At 41.6% G+C, this 19,127-nt stretch overlaps 2 protein-coding genes and 1 long non-coding RNA gene across 5 annotated transcripts; 2 read left to right on the plus strand and 1 right to left on the minus strand.

The window, feature by feature from the left end:
• The first annotated feature begins 299 nt into the window (after positions 1-299).
• On the plus strand, positions 300-7,334 carry LOC119028233 (GTPase IMAP family member 8-like). Its single transcript, XM_037113962.1, is given in 7 exon segments — positions 300-396; positions 2,598-3,317; positions 3,701-4,326; positions 4,328-4,355; positions 5,672-6,442; positions 6,548-6,721; positions 6,811-7,334. Coding segments are annotated over 7 exon segments (2,565 nt in total). The 5' UTR covers positions 300-380; the 3' UTR covers positions 7,041-7,334.
• A 693-nt stretch (positions 7,335-8,027) lies between these two features.
• LOC119028229 (GTPase IMAP family member 8-like) lies at positions 8,028-17,942 on the plus strand. 2 transcript variants are annotated; one of them, XM_037113949.1, is made up of 7 exons: positions 8,028-8,304; positions 8,425-8,535; positions 13,138-13,857; positions 14,905-15,603; positions 16,231-17,010; positions 17,112-17,285; positions 17,375-17,942. In XM_037113949.1, exons 1-7 carry the CDS (start codon positions 8,271-8,273, stop codon positions 17,602-17,604), a joined length of 2,748 nt encoding a protein of 915 aa, XP_036969844.1. In that variant the 5' UTR covers positions 8,028-8,270; the 3' UTR covers positions 17,605-17,942. The 2 variants fall into 2 exon arrangements, with proteins under 2 accessions (XP_036969844.1, XP_036969845.1); XM_037113950.1 differs by lacking the exons at positions 8,028-8,304; positions 8,425-8,535 and adding an exon at positions 11,834-11,935.
• Positions 15,622-19,116, minus strand: LOC119028234. 2 transcript variants are annotated; one of them, XR_005077633.1, is made up of 4 exons: positions 19,010-19,063; positions 17,252-17,283; positions 16,337-16,553; positions 15,622-16,253 (listed from the first exon to the last, which is right to left on the minus strand). It is a non-coding gene; the product is annotated as an uncharacterized LOC119028234 (long non-coding RNA). The 2 variants fall into 2 exon arrangements; XR_005077632.1 differs by lacking the exon at positions 17,252-17,283 and having other exon boundaries at positions 19,010-19,116.
• Between the last annotated feature and the right edge of the window lie 11 nt (positions 19,117-19,127).

A 19,127-nucleotide genomic window follows, 5' to 3' on the forward strand; every position in this document is an offset into this window, starting at 1 on the left:
GCAAAAACATGACTAAAGAGATTCTGTCAGAGTTCAATCTTATTAAAAAAATGAACTCACTTAAGGAACAGCGCGTAGAGTTGACATATGAGCTTGAACTTGTTTTCAGCTCAGCAGGTAGATCATGTTGAACCAAGCCTGCCAAAAACCAGTTAGGCCAGATTTATTAGTAGTTACGGGAGTGTGTCACAGGCACTGTGTTTTGTTGTCTGACTGCAAACAGTCACTGCTGTGCAGACTGCCTGTACAATCTGCTTGAACATGTTATCTTAGAATATTTTTTCACCTGAGGACAGACCTCAGCTGCTGACCTCTGCAGAGCCATCCGGGGGATTCAACTGGTCGTTAATCTGCTAAGAAAAGAAAAAGGACCAGAAAAAATGGAACATGATCTCGGTGAGTAAATCCAGCAAGTTATGTGGAAGATAAACAGATAAGGTGGGAATGTCCTCCTTGCTTTAAAAAATGGTTTCTTGTTTCTACCTTGAAGAAATCTGGTGGACTCACCTTGATGTCAACTTTAAGTTTCTTAAGACTGGGGGACCCTTTATTGAATATATTCAGAGGGAGAGCTGTCACCATGGACACTAAATGTATCAGACTGAATTATAATATGTTGAGATTTATTCTTCTGTACCTCAGCCTGTCTGGTCTCTGGCCACTGTTTTCCACCTGACTTGATTTTGGTCACATTTTGTCCTGTTCTGTCATACTCTGTTATATCCACTGCTCGTTTTTTTGTTTTCTCTTCCCTCTGCATCTCTATAGCTTGTGAAAATGTTAAACTGCATGAGTAAAATATAAATAAATAAATATATATACACATATAAATAAATAAATAGATAACAGGATAATTTAATCTGCTTTGAGATGCAAAGTTTAAATACTGTATTTGTAACAAGAACTTGATGTGTTTAAAAAGATTACGCAGCCTGATCCAGTGACAGTGAGCAACGTGCACATAAGCTTTTTGCTTCACATTGGTCATTACTAACATTTTAATAGAAGGTCAGTTCTGGTTAAATATTCTTTGTAATTATCAACAACACATAACCTACCGACTGACAAACCAGTTCGACCGGATTCTTGCTTTGCCGGTAAACACACACACACACACATACACGATTCCCATCACCATTGAATAAACATTCAACTTCCTTATGTGTATAAGTCCACCCCGAAGGTTTTATGTTCAAGGGTTTTATTTTTCATGTAGATGATTAGTTGTCTATGACTTTTTGTTTTGTAAATCCAATGATACTGTCACATTTGTCTGATGGTTTAACTGCCTGGTTCCAGCCCATGCAGCCAGTAAGTAAATGAGATCGAGTGTCTTTAGAACTGGGCCTTGGAAGTCTTGGACAGAAAGCAAAGAGAGGAATCATCATTGGCACATTTGTTAGTAAATACAATATGTTGAGTTTTGGAAAACTTCATTCACTTTCAACACTTTCAACACTTTCAACTTGGACTTGTTTCTGAGCCACTCTGCAAATCCATCAAGAGATTACAGAGCTGCAGTAGATCCATCAGAGCAGCTTGTTAAGTTCCACTGTGCAACACATCCACGAGTCAGACAGATTTTTCTGCAAAAGGAGCAAAACTCAGCAAAAATTTGTGGCACCTTTAAATTGGTGACTGAATCCTGACTAAATGAGCAACAAATCTGTACATGGGTTTAATTCTTTTTTGCAATACTTAAATGTGTGTTTAATTGTATTAAGCGTTAAGCCGTACTCCATTTAATGCCTTTTTTTAATCACAAAGTTTTAATTTCTAATTTTCATAAAAGCCCTTTGAGGGATGGGTGAAGCAAATTAGCATCTGCTATAAACACTATGATACTTGGTCAGGCAGCTGTTTGAGTCTGTATATATTATCTGTCTCTATCAATTAAAAAATAAGTGAAGCAGTCTCCAAACATAGAAGTGAATCGCCCACAAACAAGTGAGGTAGTATCCACCAAAATGAACATTTCAGGACATGAAGCATCACAGAAGTATTTCAATCTTCTCCAGTCATGCAATTTATTTTTTGTCTTGTTTGCATATTTTTACCAGGAGTACACAGCACGAGTGACAACAGGAGGTGATGAGTCATTCTCAGATGATTCTGTTGATCTCTTTTTTTCCCCGTGTACAGTAGCTTCTTTTAACGCCGCCTCGAAATGATTCGTTTCAGTTCAGGGTCATTCTAAAAATGGTTCACATGTTCCCTCTTTGTCTCACAGTACTGTTATTGTTCAGACACTGTCTCTCAAATGAAAGGGATTAAAAACAAGTTAGAAATAACTCCGCCATCAAAACCCCCAGAGGAACAACACAAGCACAAGTTTACCAGAGCGTTACTCTTCTGTCAGTCATCTGAAGCAGCACACACCCAGCGAGATAACCTTGATCACCTCGTTCTCCTCCTCTGTGTATGGAAATGCGCTGACTTCCTTTTCATAAGAGTTTCTCTGCTAATTTGATGACAAAACACATCATCATCAAGCCGATTCATAAAGTTAATGAAAAGATGACATTTTGGTAATACTGTCACTCTCTGTTCCTTCATAACTGATCCAGAAAATGAGACAGTCATGTTTTGTCTTCCAGGAGAGAAAGACAGCATCAGCCCCTCAGAGATCAGGCTCGTCCTTATTGGTGGGAGATGGGCTGGCAAGAGCTCCTGTGGCAACACCATCCTGGGAGAGGACAGGTTTGAGTGTGGCCGAACCCGAACAGCTCAGTCTGAAGTGAGACATACAGATGTGGAGGGCAGGAAGCTCATCGTGGTCGATGCTCCAGGATGGAAATGCTCCCTCTCCCTCACTGAGATCCCAGAGAGGGACAAGCAAAGGTTTAAACTCAATGCGTCAAAGTGTCCGCCCGGACCAAACGCTTTCCTCCTTGTCATTCCCATAGACTGTGCTTTCTCTGGGGAGCAGAGGACGACTGTGGAGCAGCACATGAGGCTCCTGGGGGAGCAGGCCTGGAGATACACCATGGTGCTGTTCACCTGTGGGGACGTCCTCGGGAAGAAGACGATAGAGCAGCACATTGAGAGTGAGGGAGACGCACTCAAGTGGTTGATAGATAAATGCAGGCACAGGTACCACGTGTTTAACAATAAGGAGTGGAGGGACTCATCTCAGGTGACGCAGCTGCTGGAGAAGATCGATGAGATGGTGTGGCACAACAAAGGCAGCTACTACGAGGTAGACGAACAGACACTCATCATCATTGAAACGAAGCAGCAAGAAGTAGCCGAAAAGGCTGAAAAGAGACGAAGGAGGGCCGAGGAACAAAGACAACAAATGAAAACAGTCATTAAAGGTGAATGTCCCAGTAGGTCCAACATAATGTACTTAAAAAAAGCTAATTGCTAATACCACTCTCGTGTCTGTATGATTAACATGAAGCTACCAGCAAAGCATATAGTATAGAAACAGGTGTGTCAAAGGACAGCAAAATCAGCCTTTTAACACTTAATATCTTGTTTCTGTACAAAAACTGATAAGATCTTACAAGACCTTCTTCTGTTTTTACATATTTTTCCATCTTTGCCCAATTGTATTTGTTCTTTCTAATATGGTCAATGTATTGAAAGATTATACTTACACATCTTTCAATTGTCCAACTAAATATCAATAAATAAGTCAGGCTCATAGGCAATTTGGTAACTTCAATCTGACTAATGAAGCTTTGTTTGTCAACAGAGTCGACGGAAACTCTCCAAAAACTACAAATTGTTGTCCTGGGCAGCCGGGGCGTTGGGAAAACCTCAGTAGGGAACACCATCTTGGGAATCAAAGACACAGAAGTCGGGACAAGGACAGCACATTCTGTGGCCCGGCAGGGTTTTGTGGGTAAAACTGAAGTGACTGTTGTCGACACACCAGGTTGGTGGAAAAGCTTCCCTGTGTACGACACTACTGAAGCCATCAAAGAGGAAGTGATGCTCAGCATGTTTCTGTGCCCCCCTGGGCCTCATGTCTTCCTGCTGGTTATAGATGCAGATGCATCTTTCAATGCCGATCACTTGGATGCAGTGACGACACACATGGAGCTTCTCGGAGAAGAAGTGTGGAGACACACCGTCGTAGTCTTCACCAGGGGAGACTGGCTGGGCTCAAACACCATAGAGCAGTACATCGAAGGAGAGGGACAGGCCATGCAGTCCCTGGTCGAACGATGTGGAAACAGATATCATGTCATCGACAACAAGAACGCAGATGATGGTACTCAAGTCACAGAGCTGCTGGAGAAAATCACTGAGACTGTGGCAGGAAATGGTTGGAACCATTTTGCCCCCGATGAGAAGATATTTCTGACCATTCAAGAGAAAAGAGGCCAGAAGAAGAGCCCTCAGCGGTATGGTTCAGTCATCTAGCATCAGTGTCGCAAACGTCTGTCACTGTTAGAGCTAGTTCTGATACCAGGGGGGAAGAAAATTACAATTACAACTAGGGATGTCCTGATCAGGCTTTTTTTCACCCCAATCTGATCCGAGTCCTTTAATATTTAGCATCTGCCGATACTGAGTCCCGATCCGATACTCAGCCTTAACTAATATTTTACTGGATAATACAGCTGCATTAAGAAAAAAAAGTACCTGCATTCTTTAATAGTTTTTTTTATTTTGTTGGAAAAAAGTATATACTTTCATATGGCGCTTTCTTATTCTGCATATGCTATTCCAACATTGGCCGACCACCTTCCTTGTGTTAGCAGGTGAGTCTGTGACAGCAGACCCTCGTGTACAGGCAGCTGAAGTGTGTGAGATGCAGCCCATGCTTGGTACCACTGCTTTTTATTCCTTATGTTGTCATGTAAAATGGCGTGGACGCGTTGCTTGTCTCTATCACACGCGTTCAGCATCTCCTCGGTTGTGTGTTTTACATACTCTGCTGTATGAGACCCATGAAACTAGTGCGCATACCGGCACGTTGTAACTCGAAAGTGGAGTCAATGTAATGCCCAGATGATAGGGCATACCGGGGATTTGTCACATGTCGCCATTGTTATTTCCACACTGCAGGCATTTTGTCCACAGGTTTGCCAGAGTAATGTTATGCACGCATCTGCCTTCTGCCAAAAATTGTGCTGACGTAAAAAAAAAGAAAATAAAATCGGGCTTGGGTCCACGTTCAAAATTCAACCAATGGTGTCACTGCGGTAAAGTGATGTTGGACGGTCTGACTCTGTACCCCCACATAACGGTGATAAAAATAATGAGATAAATATACATATACATACGGTATATATGTCCAATCCCTGTCCCGATTTCCGATCACCTGATCGGATCGGGACATCCCTAATTACAACAGCAGTGCATTTACTGCGAAGATCATAATGTTCACTGACTGTCAGCCATGTTTGATGGGCGTTACCTAGTGCTAAAGGGCCCGTTTCCACATTGCATTTTTCCTGCACTTGCGACTTTCTTAAATAGTTTCCAGTGAGGAGTGAGTATCTGGGGCAGCGCTCACAGTTTTCATCACAACACGCTATTTTTGGTAGCCAGCATATTTTTCTGTGTAGTTGTAATCTGTGTTTTCCTCTCTGTTAAGGAGTCCACCTTTCCTGCGCAAAGTTCAAACAAGGGATTAATTTCAGGATTATCATGTCTGTTGACTTGTTTTCTACCTTATTCAGGCTTTAAACTTTATTCTGTTGTTTTTTGTCAGGTTCCAGCAATAGATTACAGGAGCTGAGGATAGCGATGCTCGGTCAGAGGACAACTGGAAAGACTGCAACAGGAAATAATCTCCTCCGTGAAGGAGCGTTCACCACCTGTGAGAATATGCACTGTCAGGAGGAGAAGAGGGAAGTTGCTGGCAGATCGATCTCTGTGATCGACACCCCGGGCTGGTGGAGGAATTCCTCTTACTGGTCTCAAGAGATGGACAAAGAAATGGTCCGAGGTCTGTCGGGGAGCCCATTAGGGGTTCATGCCGTGCTGCTGGTTGTGCCCTTGGACCTGAGGTTCAGAGAAGCTCAACAGGTCGCCCTGGAGGAACACATGAACCTCTTTGATGCCAGCGTCTGGAAACACACCATGGTTTTGTTCACATACGGAGACAAACTAGCAGATGACACCATTGAGGAGCACATTGAGAGGGAGCATATTGCGCTACGCTGGTTGGTGGACAAGTGTGAGAACAAATACCATGTCATAAACAATATTAAGAAAAGTGATCTGAGTCAGGTCACCAAGCTGTTTGAGAAGATAGAGGAAATGGTGGCAGGGAACAACGGACAGCTCTTCATCCCCGACGTCAACAAGATCCATGAGAGAATCGAAGAGAAGTTCAGGAGGTGGCAGCTCAAACATGTGCTGAAGCAGCGAGTGGAGGAGGAGTACAGGAGGAGAGAGCTGGAGCTGATGACGGGCTTCAGGGAAACACTCTACAAGCTGCAAGCTGAAATCAAGGAAAACGTGGCAAGCACTAAACTGAGTGAGTATTACGCTGTGATGTGGCTGATTTAATTGTTTTATTCCATTATGATGTACAGTACATACACAGCTGTTTCAGCATTTTGTTCTCATGATCAATTGTTAGTTGCTGACATGACCAAAATCAAAGCCAAGGGTATCGGTCAGAAGAAGACAGGTGGAAAGGAGAAGGGGGACAACATAGATGCGATATTCAGCCAATATATTGAGAAGCTGAACAAGGACATCATGAGATCCACAGATCACCTTGGGAACAGCATGGACTTCATGGTCCCAGACTGTAAGTAAAAAATGGTAAAATAATTTTGACCATTCGCAAGAGCACTGCGTTCGATGCCACATTCAAACTGTGTTTGGTTTCATTTACAGTGAAGCGAGACAATCCAGCGCCATCTATCACCGACTCTCAGTCAGACAGGAGGCGGCCATTGAAGTCCTCAGCCTCCTTTGATAATGTTCTAAGATGGCTGTCCTCTACTCAGATCGCAAGAAATCCAGAGAGCGAGCTGACCCTCAACTTCTCTCAGACCTCAGGATACAGATCTGTGCTGCCACAAGACAACCTAGATTTATACACAGAGGCTGATATTTGTGAATGACTCGATGTGAAAAAGGCTAAAAATTTAGGGTCTGTAGGGGACAATGCATTACACCCTATAGTACTAGAATTTCCTTTCTATTCATGTGAATTATTTATCCCTGTCCTCACAACAATACATACACTACACAATATATTTTCCGATCTGATTGCAATAGTAAAGGTGTCTCACTCTCAACCAATCTGTACACAATGTTGCTGTTATGCTGATAGTTTTAAGCAATTAAAGGTGAAAGGAAGACAATCAGGAAACTGTCTCACTGTGTTTTTATTCTGCAGAGTGGAGAGGCTTTACTCCTTCCAGGAGTCTGTGCTGACTTTAGAATACCTAGATGATATATGGATATGTTAGCTTATTAAGTTACAGCAAGACAGGTGTTTAATCCCATCACCTCTGCATGTTCATTGGATAAATTGTCCATGGTCCTATGTGGCCTGCAGTAATATGATTCAGCATTAATTTGGAGTCACTGGGTCACATGACATGAAAACTACTGAAAATAAAACCTGAACTTTTTCATAACAAATAGTCATATAAAATAGAAGAAGCAGTAAAGTGTAATAAAAAAGAGATGCGTCTTATTTGTCTCATTTAGTTAGATAATTTGGCATGGGTTTGGAGTCACTGGGTCACATGACATGGAAGCTATTGAAAAGAAATGCTGAATTTTCCTAATAAAAATTCATATAAAATAGAAGAAGCAGTGAAATCAAATTAAACGAGACGTGTCTCATGTAGCCTGTGCAGTTACACAATTCGGCATTGATTTGGAGTCACTGCGTCACGTGACATGAACGCTATTGAAAAAAACAAACAAACAAAAAATCCATGTCTTCATAAATACATAAACACATTCGCAGTCAAAATAAGTGTGCTACATGAAATCAGTTTAGTATTATTTCTTTTATCATTCATAAGTTTCACTTACATCAAGTCAGCACGAGGAAACAAAATCAATATTGTAATTTATTGATGGTAATTAAATCAGCCTCCAGCGCAGCGCGAGCGTCTGGGAGGCGAGCTAACCGTCCTCCTGCTGCCAACACCGGGTGAACCTGAGCACGAGGCGCCGCTCGGTGTCTCCGGAGTGAAAGTCTGTCTAATGTCCAACCTTAAAACTAACTTCACCAACTCTAACTTTTTGCTTTTCACAGCGCAGTGTAACGTGACATGATATGAAGAACATGGAAGCAAAAGCTGAATAACAAATTTGAAAATGAATAACGAGCCATGGCTTCTTTTAGGTGGTGTTTTGTGTTTATCGGTAAGCATTTCTTACCGTTTACATTTCAAATCACGTTATCACGTTGTTTTGCCGCTGCAGCAGACTTCGTGTCACTTTCTGTCCGTGTAGTGTACTTTAAATCTCTGCCTCGTCTCTCAGTTCAGCTTCTCTGCGCTGCTGTTCGCGGTTTCCTCCATCAGAGGGCGGCAGAACACCGCGGCCGTGAAGGCACCCTGACCGTGACGTCATTTTCACGAGACGGAAGGCAAGGCAAGTGATTTTTTTTTATTATTATTATTATTTTTTTTTTTAGGAAAGTGTATTTGTATATCACAGTTCAGACAGAAGGCAACTCCAAGTGCTTCACAGGGGCACAACGATTACATTAACTTGTTTTAGTGTATTTTTTTTTTCTTGGTGGAATTTCAATTACAATTTTTATTTATTTTAAATTAAGACATAGTTAAGACATACGAAAGTAGGCTAAAATAGAATAGATTTGAAAGAGAGAAAAAAAGAAAAAAGAAAAAAAGAAAATAAATGTCACAGTGCAATTCAAATCATTAAAGCTGCTTCAGTGAAAAGCAGTGGCAAACAAAACGGTCTCCAAGTCTTGATTTAAAAGAGGTGAGAGTTGGAGCGGACCTGCAGTTTTCAGGGCGTTTGTGGCACATAATAAATGAGCGCTGCTTCTCCATGTTTAGTTTGGAATCAAAGGACTGGTCCATAATGTAGAGGCTGATCAGAAATGTATTTTGTCCCGCAACCAGTCAGTGCTTTATAAACCAACAGCAGGTTTTTGAAATCTATTCTTTGACTGACAGGAAGCCAGTGTAAAGATCTAAGAACTGGAGAGATGTGATCTACTTTTTTGGTTCTTGCTAGGACTCGAGCAGCGGCGTTCTGAATCAGCTGCAGGTGTCTGATGGATTTTTTAGAGTCCTGTAGAGACGTCGTTACAGGAGTCAGGTCTGCTGAAGTTTTCCCAAATCCTGCCGAGACACAAGTCCTCTTACCCTGGATATATTCTTAACATGATAGTAGGCTGACTTTGTAATTGTTTTAGTGTGACTGCTGAAATTCCGGTCTGAGTCCATGATTGCATCGAGGTCTCTGGCTTGGTTTGTAGTTTTCATCGTTACAGATTGAAGCTGAGCAGAGACTGTTAGTCATTCTTCCTTGGCTCCAAAAACAATTATTTCAGCCTTATTTTTGTTTAACTGAAGAAAACTCTGACACATCCAATTGTTGATTTGTTCAACACATCTACTCAGCGTACTCAGCGATTATAGTCCCCTGGTGATATGGTTATGTAAATTTGTGTGTCATCTGTGTAGATATGGTAACATACTTTGTTGTTTTCCATTACCTGAGCCAGAAAAAGCATATAAACGTTGAATAGTAGAGGTCCCAGAATGGAGCCCTGGGGTACTCTGTTTGTCATTTTCATCCGCTCAGATGTTTGTGGTCAACCGTGTCAAATGCAGCACTGAGTTCCAGCAATACTGAGACTGAAAATTTGCTACTGTCTGTGTTTAAATGAATGTCATTGAGGACCTTGACTAGAGCGGTCTCAGTCTTGTGATATGGTCAATATCCTGATTGGAAGACATCAAAGCAGCCATTTATAGTTAAGATGTTGAGAAATCAGCTTCTTCAATGGTTTTACTTAAAATTGGGAGGTTTGATATGGGCCTGTAATTATTAATTACTGAATTGTCTAGATCAGTTGTTCCCAACCTTTTTTCCTTGAAGCCCCTCTTGCCTGTGTCCAAGACAAGCCAGACACCCCCAACCTAAAAACACCTAAAAGTGATTAATTACAAACTTTTATTTGCAAAAATAAACAACAGTTGTATGTTTTTGCTCTTATTTTCTATGTTTTACATTGTATCGAGATACATTTCTATGTTTTTGTGTCATCAGGTGTATCACACACAAACACCACTACACACACAGTTTAATTTTTGACCAGAATAACCCTAACCCTAAGCAGAATGTTATTTTGAGCCCCCCCATTACAAAATTACTGTATCACAAAATGCCATTTAGGTTTACAGCCTTTATTAGTAGGAACAAATCAAATGAACGGCCTCTTTCAACAAGTGAAGACTGACGCAACCTTAAAAGGCCCTCGCACACAAATTCAACCCGATCGACATCTGATAGGTGTGCTGGCCACAGGATCAACTGGTTGTGCATAGCTGAAGAGATGTTGCTTGATGGCCCTGGTGATGATGTTACTCGTCTCTTTGTTTTCTCTCCTACCTCGGGCTGACTTGGTGCTCTACGCAGCGATGCACATCGTTTGCACATTTGCAGAAAATGCGTCCCCTGAGAGAAGAGATTCTGTACTATCTCTTGCAGGTTCTTGTTATTGATTGGATCAACTTGTGTCATGGTGTTAGAGTTGGTTTTAGGTGGACACATGGAGAACACACCTCTTGCCCCTGGTACGGTGGCACTGATCGCTCGTCTGATTTTCAGAATTTTGTCAGTTAAGAAGGATGCAAATTCATTAGAGGCCCCAGATGTTCAGAGGCTGCTGGCACAGGAGGGTTTGTTAGCCTGTCAATAGTAGCAAACCAGACACATGCATTGTTATTGTTTTTGGTGATGATGTCCAAGAAGAAGGACTGCCTTGACTTCTTCAGTTCTAAACTGAAAATGTGAAAATCTATCTTTATAAATGTCAAAATTAACCTGGAGACTTGTTTGACGCTACCTGTGCTTTGCTTTTTGACACTACTTTTTTTTCCATTTTGACCAGCGTGGCATTCCTCCAAGGAGATTTTTTCTTACCAGGGACCACCTTCACTTTAGTGGGTGCCATGGCATCAATAACATCTTCAATTTTAGAAGTGAAATGATGCACAAGGTCATCGACAGAGAACCTGGTGAGGGGAGGTGTGGAAGAGAAAGCCTCAATGAATATGTCACTGGTGCTTTCAGTGACGTAGCGCTTTGTGACCACCTCGGTTTGAACATTTGCGTATGTTCAGTCCCTTGGAGAGAACCGAGTCTAGGATGTGGCCCCTGTTATGTGTGGGCTGCGTCACATGCTGAGTGAGTCCAAAGCTATCAAGGACACAACACAGTTCTTTAGTCCCTCTGTCCTGAAGTTTGTCGACATGGATGTTAAAGTCACGAACAATTAACACACAGTCAACGTCAGCGCAGATAAGAGACACAGTAACTCTACAAGGTCATCAAAAAACCAGAAGGGAAACATTGTAGCAAAAAGATGACTAAAGAAAGTCATCCAGTGTTTGGTCGTATAGAAAATGAACTCACTTAACAAACAGTGTGTAGATTTGACATATGAGCTTGACCTCCTTTTCAGCTTTTCAGCTGAGGTTTCAAAAACATGTTGTATTTTTTTCAGTGCGTATCAGCTTGCAGATCAAGTTGAACCAAGACAGCCAAAAACCAGTTAGGCCAGATGTATTAGTAGTTATGGGAATGTCTCACAGGTACTGTGCTTTGTTGCCCAATAGCAAACAAGTCACTGCTGTGCAGACTGCCTTTACAAGCTGCTTGAACTTTTACTTTTTTTACCTGAGGATAGACATCAGCCGTTGACCTCTGCAGAGCCAGCTGGGTAGGGTTCAATAGGTCATTAATCTGCTAAGAAAAGAAAAAGGACCAGAAAAAATGGAACATGATCTCGGTGAGTAAATCCAGCAAGTTATGTGGAAGATAAATAGGTAAGGTGGGAATGTCCTCTTTGCTTTAAAAAATGGTTTCTTGTTTCTACCTTGAAGAAATCTGGTGGACTCACCCTGATGTCAACTTTAAGTTTCTTAAGACTGGGGGACCCTTTATTGAATATATTCAGAGGGAGAGCTGTCACCATGGACACTAAATGTATCAGACTGAATTATAATATGTTGAGATTTATTCTTCTGTACCTCAGCCTGTCTGGTCTCTGGCCACTGTTTTCCACCTGGCTTGATTTTGGTCACATTTTGTCCTTTTCTGTAATACTTTGTAATGTCCATTGATCTGTTTTCTTGGTTGTTGTTTTTAGTTTTCTCTTCCCTGTGCATCTCTATATCTTGTGAAAAAAAAAAAATAATTTCGTAAGTAAAATATAAAAAAGAGATGTGCATAATTTAATCAGCTTTGAGATGCAATGCTTACGAACCGTATTAGTAATGAGAACTTGATGTGTTTTTTCAAAAAACACTGTGATACTTAGACAGACAGCTGTTTGAGTTTACATGTATATTGTATCTGTCCCTCTCAAATGAAAAATAGATAAAGCACAGTCTCCAAACATAGAAGTGATTCACCTACAAACAAGTAAAAGTAGTATACACCAAAAACAACATTTTAGGACATGAAGAATTTGTTTATTATTAAATATTCAAGTTTTCTTCAGTCACGCAATTCATTTTTTGGCATATGTACAACTCGAGGCAATGAGTCATTCTTAAATGATTCTGTTGATCTTTTTTTCCGTGTATAGTAGCTTCTTTCAACGGCGCCTCCAAATGATTTGTTTTAGTTCAGGGTCATTCGGTTTTTGTCTCACAGTACTATTATTAATCAGACAATGTCTCTCAAATTAAATGAAAGTCAAAACTAACTTTGCCATAAAACCCTGGAGGAACAACACAAGCACAAGTTTACCAGAGCATTACTTATCTCTGTCAGTCATCTGAAGCAGCACACACCCAGCGGGAAAATCTTGATAACCTCGTTCTCCTCCTCTGTATATGGAAATGTACTGACTTCCTTTTTGTAAGAGTTTCTCTGCCAGTTTGATTGAAGTTAATGAAAAGATGATATTTTGGTAAAACTGTCACTGTCTATTCTTTCATAACTGATCCAGAAAATGAGACAGTCCTGTTTTCTTTTGTCCTCCAGGAGAGAAAGACAGCATCAGCCCCTCAGAGATCAGGCTCGTCCTTATTGGTGGGAGATGGGCTGGCAAGAGCTCCTGTGGCAACACCATCCTGGGAGAGGACAGGTTTGAGTGTGGCCGAACCCGAACAGCTCAGTCTGAAGTGAGACATACAGATGTGGAGGGCAGGAAGCTCATCGTGGTCGATTCTCCAGGATGGAAATGCTCCCTCTCCCTCACTGAGATCCCAGAGAGGGACAAGCAAAGGTTTAAACTCAATGCGTCAAAGTGTCCGCCCGGACCAAACGCTTTCCTCCTTGTCATTCCCATAGACTGTGCTTTCTCTGGGGAGCAGAGGAGGACTGTGGAGCAGCACATGAGGCTCCTGGGGGAGCAGGCCTGGAGATACACCATGGTGCTGTTCACCTGTGGGGACGTCCTCGGGAAGAAGACGATAGAGCAGCACATTGAGAGTGAGGGAGACGCACTCAAGTGGTTGATAGATAAATGCAGGCACAGGTACCACGTGTTTAACAATAAGGAGTGGAGGGACTCATCTCAGGTGACGCAGCTGCTGAAGAAGATCGATGAGATGGTGTGGCACAACAAAGGCAGCTACTACGAGGTAGACGAACAGACACTCATCATCATTGAAACGAAGCAGCAAGAAGTAGCCGAAAAGGCTGAAAAGAGACGAAGGAGGGCCGAGGAACAAAGACAACAAATGAAAACAGTCATTAAAGGTGAATGTCCCAGTAGGTCCAACATGATGTACTTAAAAAAAAGTATATTGGAAGCTCACAAAAACACAATGAATTTAGTCTCAGGTGATTAAAGTGAAACTCTCGCCAAAAAGCAACCGAGACCCATAGTTGGGTTTTCGGGCATGTTAACTTTGAACGGGAGTGGTAGGGGCAGAGATACAATGGCATCAAAATCGCTATTTTTAAAACACTAAGAAGGCTCGACACAACATGAACCTTTGCTCGTAGCATCACCAGGGTCTCTACTCATGAACACGAGCATTGAGAACATTGTTTGTGTACACAAAGTTTATGAAAAAGAAGGTTTTTGAACTACTTACATTAGCCTCTGCATCTCCGGCGCGTTGCCGTCGTGGCAGACAGAAAGTGTCGATCCCCGAGTGCTGCCCCTAGCACTCCCATTCAGAATTAATGTGCCCAAAAACCCAACTACGGTAAATCTTAAAAGTGCGTCTTTCATCGTAATTATGCTTTTACACTAAGGTTTGACTCATATTCAATCGCAACAAAAAGCCTTGGTTGCTTTTTGGCAAGAGCTTTACTTTAAACACTACTAGAAGCATATATTCTATTCTATGTTGTGTGTGTATATATTGTATATATGACACAATATTGATATTGTGTCATATATAGATAAAATATATTCTATTTTTATTGAGTGACATTAAATTGGAAAAATAAAAGATCCATTTATCTAAGATTTAATAAGTAAACATAAAAACATAAGATTAAACCAATAGAAATAAAAGGCAAATAATTATTTATGAAGGAATTAAAGAACTTTCCCAGTCAAATGGCATTTTTATGACCAATTTACTTTTCTATTTTGTAATGTGATGATGATCTATTTGCACTCATGTGTTAACTAATATCCAGCTCTGAAAGAAGCAATTTTAAAATCTTATGTACATTTTAAAAAACATTTACGTTCTCTTTCGTAACACTGATATCGATACAATAAATAGGCCAGGCTCATAGATAGTTTTGTGACTTCAATCTGAATAATGAAGTTTTGTTTGTCAACAGAGTCGACGGAAGCTCTCCTAAAACTACAAATTGTTGTCCTGGGCAGCCGGGGCGTTGGGAAAACCTCAGTGGGGAACACCATCTTGGGAATCAAAGACACAGAAGTCGGGACAAGGACAGCACATTCTGTGGCCCGGCAGGGTTTTGTGGGTAAAACTGAAGTGACTGTTGTCGACACCCCAGGTTGGTGGAAAAGCTTCCCTGTGTACGACACTACTGAAGCCATCAAAGAGGAAGTGATGCTCAGCATGTTTCTGTGCCCCCCTGGGCCTCACGTCTTCCTGCTGGTTATAGATGCAGATGCATCTTTCAATGCCGATCACTTGGATGCAGTGACGACACACATGGAGCTTCTCGGAGAAGAAGTGTGGAGACACACCGTCGTAGTCTTCACCAGGGGAGACTGGCTGGGCTCAAACACCATAGAGCAGTACATCGAAGGAGAGGGACAGGCCATGCAGTCCCTGGTCGAACGATGTGGAAACAGATATCATGTCATCGAAAACAAGAACGCAGATGATGGTACTCAAGTCACAGAGCTGCTGGAGAAAATCACTGAGACTGTGGCAGGAAATGGTTGGAACCATTTTGCCCCCGATGAGAAGATATTTCTGACCATTCAAGAGAAAAGACGACAAGTGGAAGAAAGAGCAAGAGTGAGGGAAAGTCAAGTCAAGGCCAGAAGAAGAGAACTCAGCGGTATGGTTCAGTCATCTAGCATCAGTGTCGCAAACGTCTGTCACTGTCAGAGCTAGTTCTGATACTAGGGGGGAAGAAAATTACAATTACAACAACAGTGCAGTTAGTGCAAAACTCATAATGTTCACTGACTGTCATCCAGGCAGTTCTAGTTGAAAATCGCTCAACAACTCTCAACTCTCTTTTTGCTTGCCAGCATAACTTTCACCAGTATATAGTATATAGTCTGTCTTTTCCTCTTTGTAAAGAGTACGCCTTTCTTGCCAAAGATTCAAACAAGGGATTAAGTTTAGTATTATCATGTCTGGTGATTTGTTGTCTGTCTCCTTTAGTCTTTATTGAAACAGTTTGAGGATGAATTTGCACATGTACAAACAGCGTTAACACAGAATCTTCAACCTGACTTGAATATACATACACATAGTTGTATATGTTACCTTGAAAACCAATTAAAAGTTGACATACACAGCTACTGCATCAGTTTATGTAGCCACTTTTGATATTCTGTAACACAGCTATAAACTATAATAGTATAGACGTATGAAATCTCCCCACTGGTCATTATTATTGTGTCTACAGGTTGTCACCTGGTCTCTCATTCCAAGATGTCTGTTGTTTTCTTGTCAGGTTCCAGCAATAGATTACAGGAGCTGAGGATAGCAATGCTCGGTCAGAGGACATCTGGAAAGAGTGCATCAGGAAATAATATCCTCTGTGAAGAAGTGTTCCCCACCTGTGAGAGTATGCACTGTCGGGAGGAGAAGAGGGAAGTTGCTGGCAGATTGATCACTGTGACCGACACCCCGGGCTGGTGGAAGAATTCCTCACACTGGACACAAGAGATGGACAAAGAAATGGTCCGAGGTCTGTCGGGGAGCCCATTAGGGGTTCATGCCATGCTGCTGGTTGTGCCCTTGGACCTGAGGTTCAGAGAAGCTCAACAGGTCGCCCTGGAGGAACACATGAACCTCTTTGATGCCAGCGTCTGGAAACACACCATGGTTTTGTTCACATACATAGACAAACTAGCAGATGAAACCATTGAGGAGCACATTGAGAGGGAGCATAACGCGTTGCACTGGTTGGTGGACAAGTGTGAGAACAGATACCACGTTATAAACATTATGAATAAAAATGATCAGACTCAGGTCACCGAGCTGTTTGAGAAGATAGAGGAAATGGTGGCAGGGAACAACGGACAGCTCTTCATCCCCGATGTCAACAAGATCCATGAGAGAATCGAAGAGAAGTTCAGGAGGTGGCAGCTCAAACATGTGCTGAAGCAGCGAGTGGAGGAGGAGTACAGGAGGAGAGAGCTGGAGCTGATGATGGGCTTCAGGCAAACACTCTACGAGCTGCAAGCTGTTGTCCATGAAAAAGCGACAAGCACTAAACCCAAGTCACTGAGTGAGTATTACGCAGTGTTGTGGGCAATTTGTTTTATTCCATTATGTTGTACAGTACATATTCAGTTGTTTTAATGTGTTGATCTCATGGCCAATTGTTAGTTGCTGACATGACCAAAATCAGAGCCAAAGGTATCGGTCAGAGGAAGAAAGGTGGAAAGGAGACGGAGGACAACATAGGCGCAATACTCAGCCACCATATTGAGAAGTTGAACAAGGACATCATGAGATCCACAGATCACCTTAGGAACAGCATGGACTCCATGTTCCCAGACTGTAAGTAAAAAATGGTAAAATAATTTTGACCATTCGCAAGAGCACTGCGTTCGATGCCACATTCAAACTGTGTTTTGTTTCATTTACAGTGAAGGGAGACAATCCAGCGCCATCTATTTTCTACTCTCAGTCAGATATGAGGTCACCATTGAAGTCCTCACCCCCCTTTGATAATGTGCTAAGATGGCTGTCCTCTCTTCAGATCGCAACAAATCCGGAGAGTGAGCTGACCCTCAACTTCTCTGAGACGTCAGGATACAGATCTGTGCCGCCAGAAGACGACTTAGACTTGGACACAGAAGCTGATATTCTTGAATGACTCAATGTAAAAAAGGCTAAAAATGAATAGAGCATAATAATAATATTGACATATCACAATATGTGGAGGATAATCCTGTTGTTTAAGGTTATTCACTATGTAAAGTGTTGTTATAGTTCTGGCGTTGTTTAAGGGTCTGTAGTTAGAGGGGACAATTCATTATACCTTATATTACTAGTATTCCCTTTCTATTCATGTGAATTATTTATCCCTGTCCTCACAACAATACAATATCTGATAGCAATAGCGAAGATGTCTCACTCTCAACCAATTTGTACACAATTTTGCTGTTACACTGATAATTTTAAGCAATTAAAAGGTGAAGGGAAGACAATCAAGAAACTGTCCCAATGTTTGTATTCTGTGGAGTGGAGAGGCTTTACTAGAGTCTGTGCTGACCTTTAAGAATTCCTAGATGATATATGAATTTGTTAGTTTATTACAAGACAGGTGTTTAATCCCATCACCTCTGCATGTTCATTGTTCAAATTGTCCATGGTCCTATGTGACCTGTGTATTGATACAATTCAGCATTGATTTGGAGTCGCTGGGTCACATGACGTGGAAGCTACTGAAAATAAAAGCTGAATTCTCATAATAAATATTCTTATAAAATAGAAGAAGCAGTAAAATGTAATAAAAACATTAGTGTCTTATTCGTCTTTGTTACATAATTCGGCATTGATTTGGAGTCGCTGGGTCACATGACATGGATGCTACTGAAAATAAAAGCTGAATTCTCGTAATAAATATTCATACAAAATAGAAAAAGCAGCGAAATCCAATCAAACTAGGTGTGTCTCGTGTAGCCTGAGCAGTGACACAATTCGGCATTGGTTTGGAGTCACTGGGTCACATGACATGGAAGCTATTGAAAAGAAAAGCTGAATTTTCATATCAAATATTCATATGAAATTGAAGAAGCAGTAAAATGTAATACAAACAGGCGTGTCTTATTTGTTCCATTTAGTTATACAATTCGGCATTGGTTTGGAGTCACTGGGTCACATGACATGGAAGCTATTGAAAAGAAATGCTGAATTGTCATAATAAATATTCATATAAAATAGAAGAAGCAGTCAAATGTAATACAAACATGTGTGTTTTATTTGTCTCATTTAGTTACACAATTCGGCATTGGTTTGGAGTCACTGGGTCACATGACATGGAAGCTATTGAACATTTAAATTTATTGATGGTCCCTAAATCAGACTACGGGTCAGCGCGAGCGTCTGGGAGGCGAGCTAACCGTCGTCCTGCTACCAACACCGGGTGAACCTGAGCATAAGGCGCCGCTCGGTGTCTCCAGGGTGAAACTCTGGCTAATATCAACCTTAAAACTAACTGCACTACTCTAACTTTTTACTTTTCGAAGCGCAGTGTGAAGTGTCATGTCTCCGTGTACCTTTAAATCTCCGCCTCTTCGCTCAGTTCAGCTCCTCTGCGCTGCTATTCGCGGTTCTCTCCAGCGGGGGGCCGCAGAACACCGCGACCGGGAAGGCAGTCTGACCGTGACGTCATTT

This window comes from Acanthopagrus latus, chromosome 11 (genome assembly GCF_904848185.1).
Source record: "Acanthopagrus latus isolate v.2019 chromosome 11, fAcaLat1.1, whole genome shotgun sequence".
Classification (NCBI taxonomy): Eukaryota; Metazoa; Chordata; class Actinopteri; order Spariformes; family Sparidae; genus Acanthopagrus; species Acanthopagrus latus.

Excerpts from the sequence above, each read along its gene's own strand:
- LOC119028229 (XM_037113949.1), top strand. The coding sequence starts at position 8,271 with ATGGCTTCTTTTAGGTGGTGTTTTGTGTTTATCG. Across the intron at positions 8,305-8,424 it reads GTGGTGTTTTGTGTTTATCG|TTCAGCTTCTCTGCGCTGCT; the intron begins GTAAGCATTTCT and ends CTCGTCTCTCAG. Across the intron at positions 17,286-17,374 it reads GGACTCCATGTTCCCAGACT|TGAAGGGAGACAATCCAGCG; the intron begins GTAAGTAAAAAA and ends TTTCATTTACAG.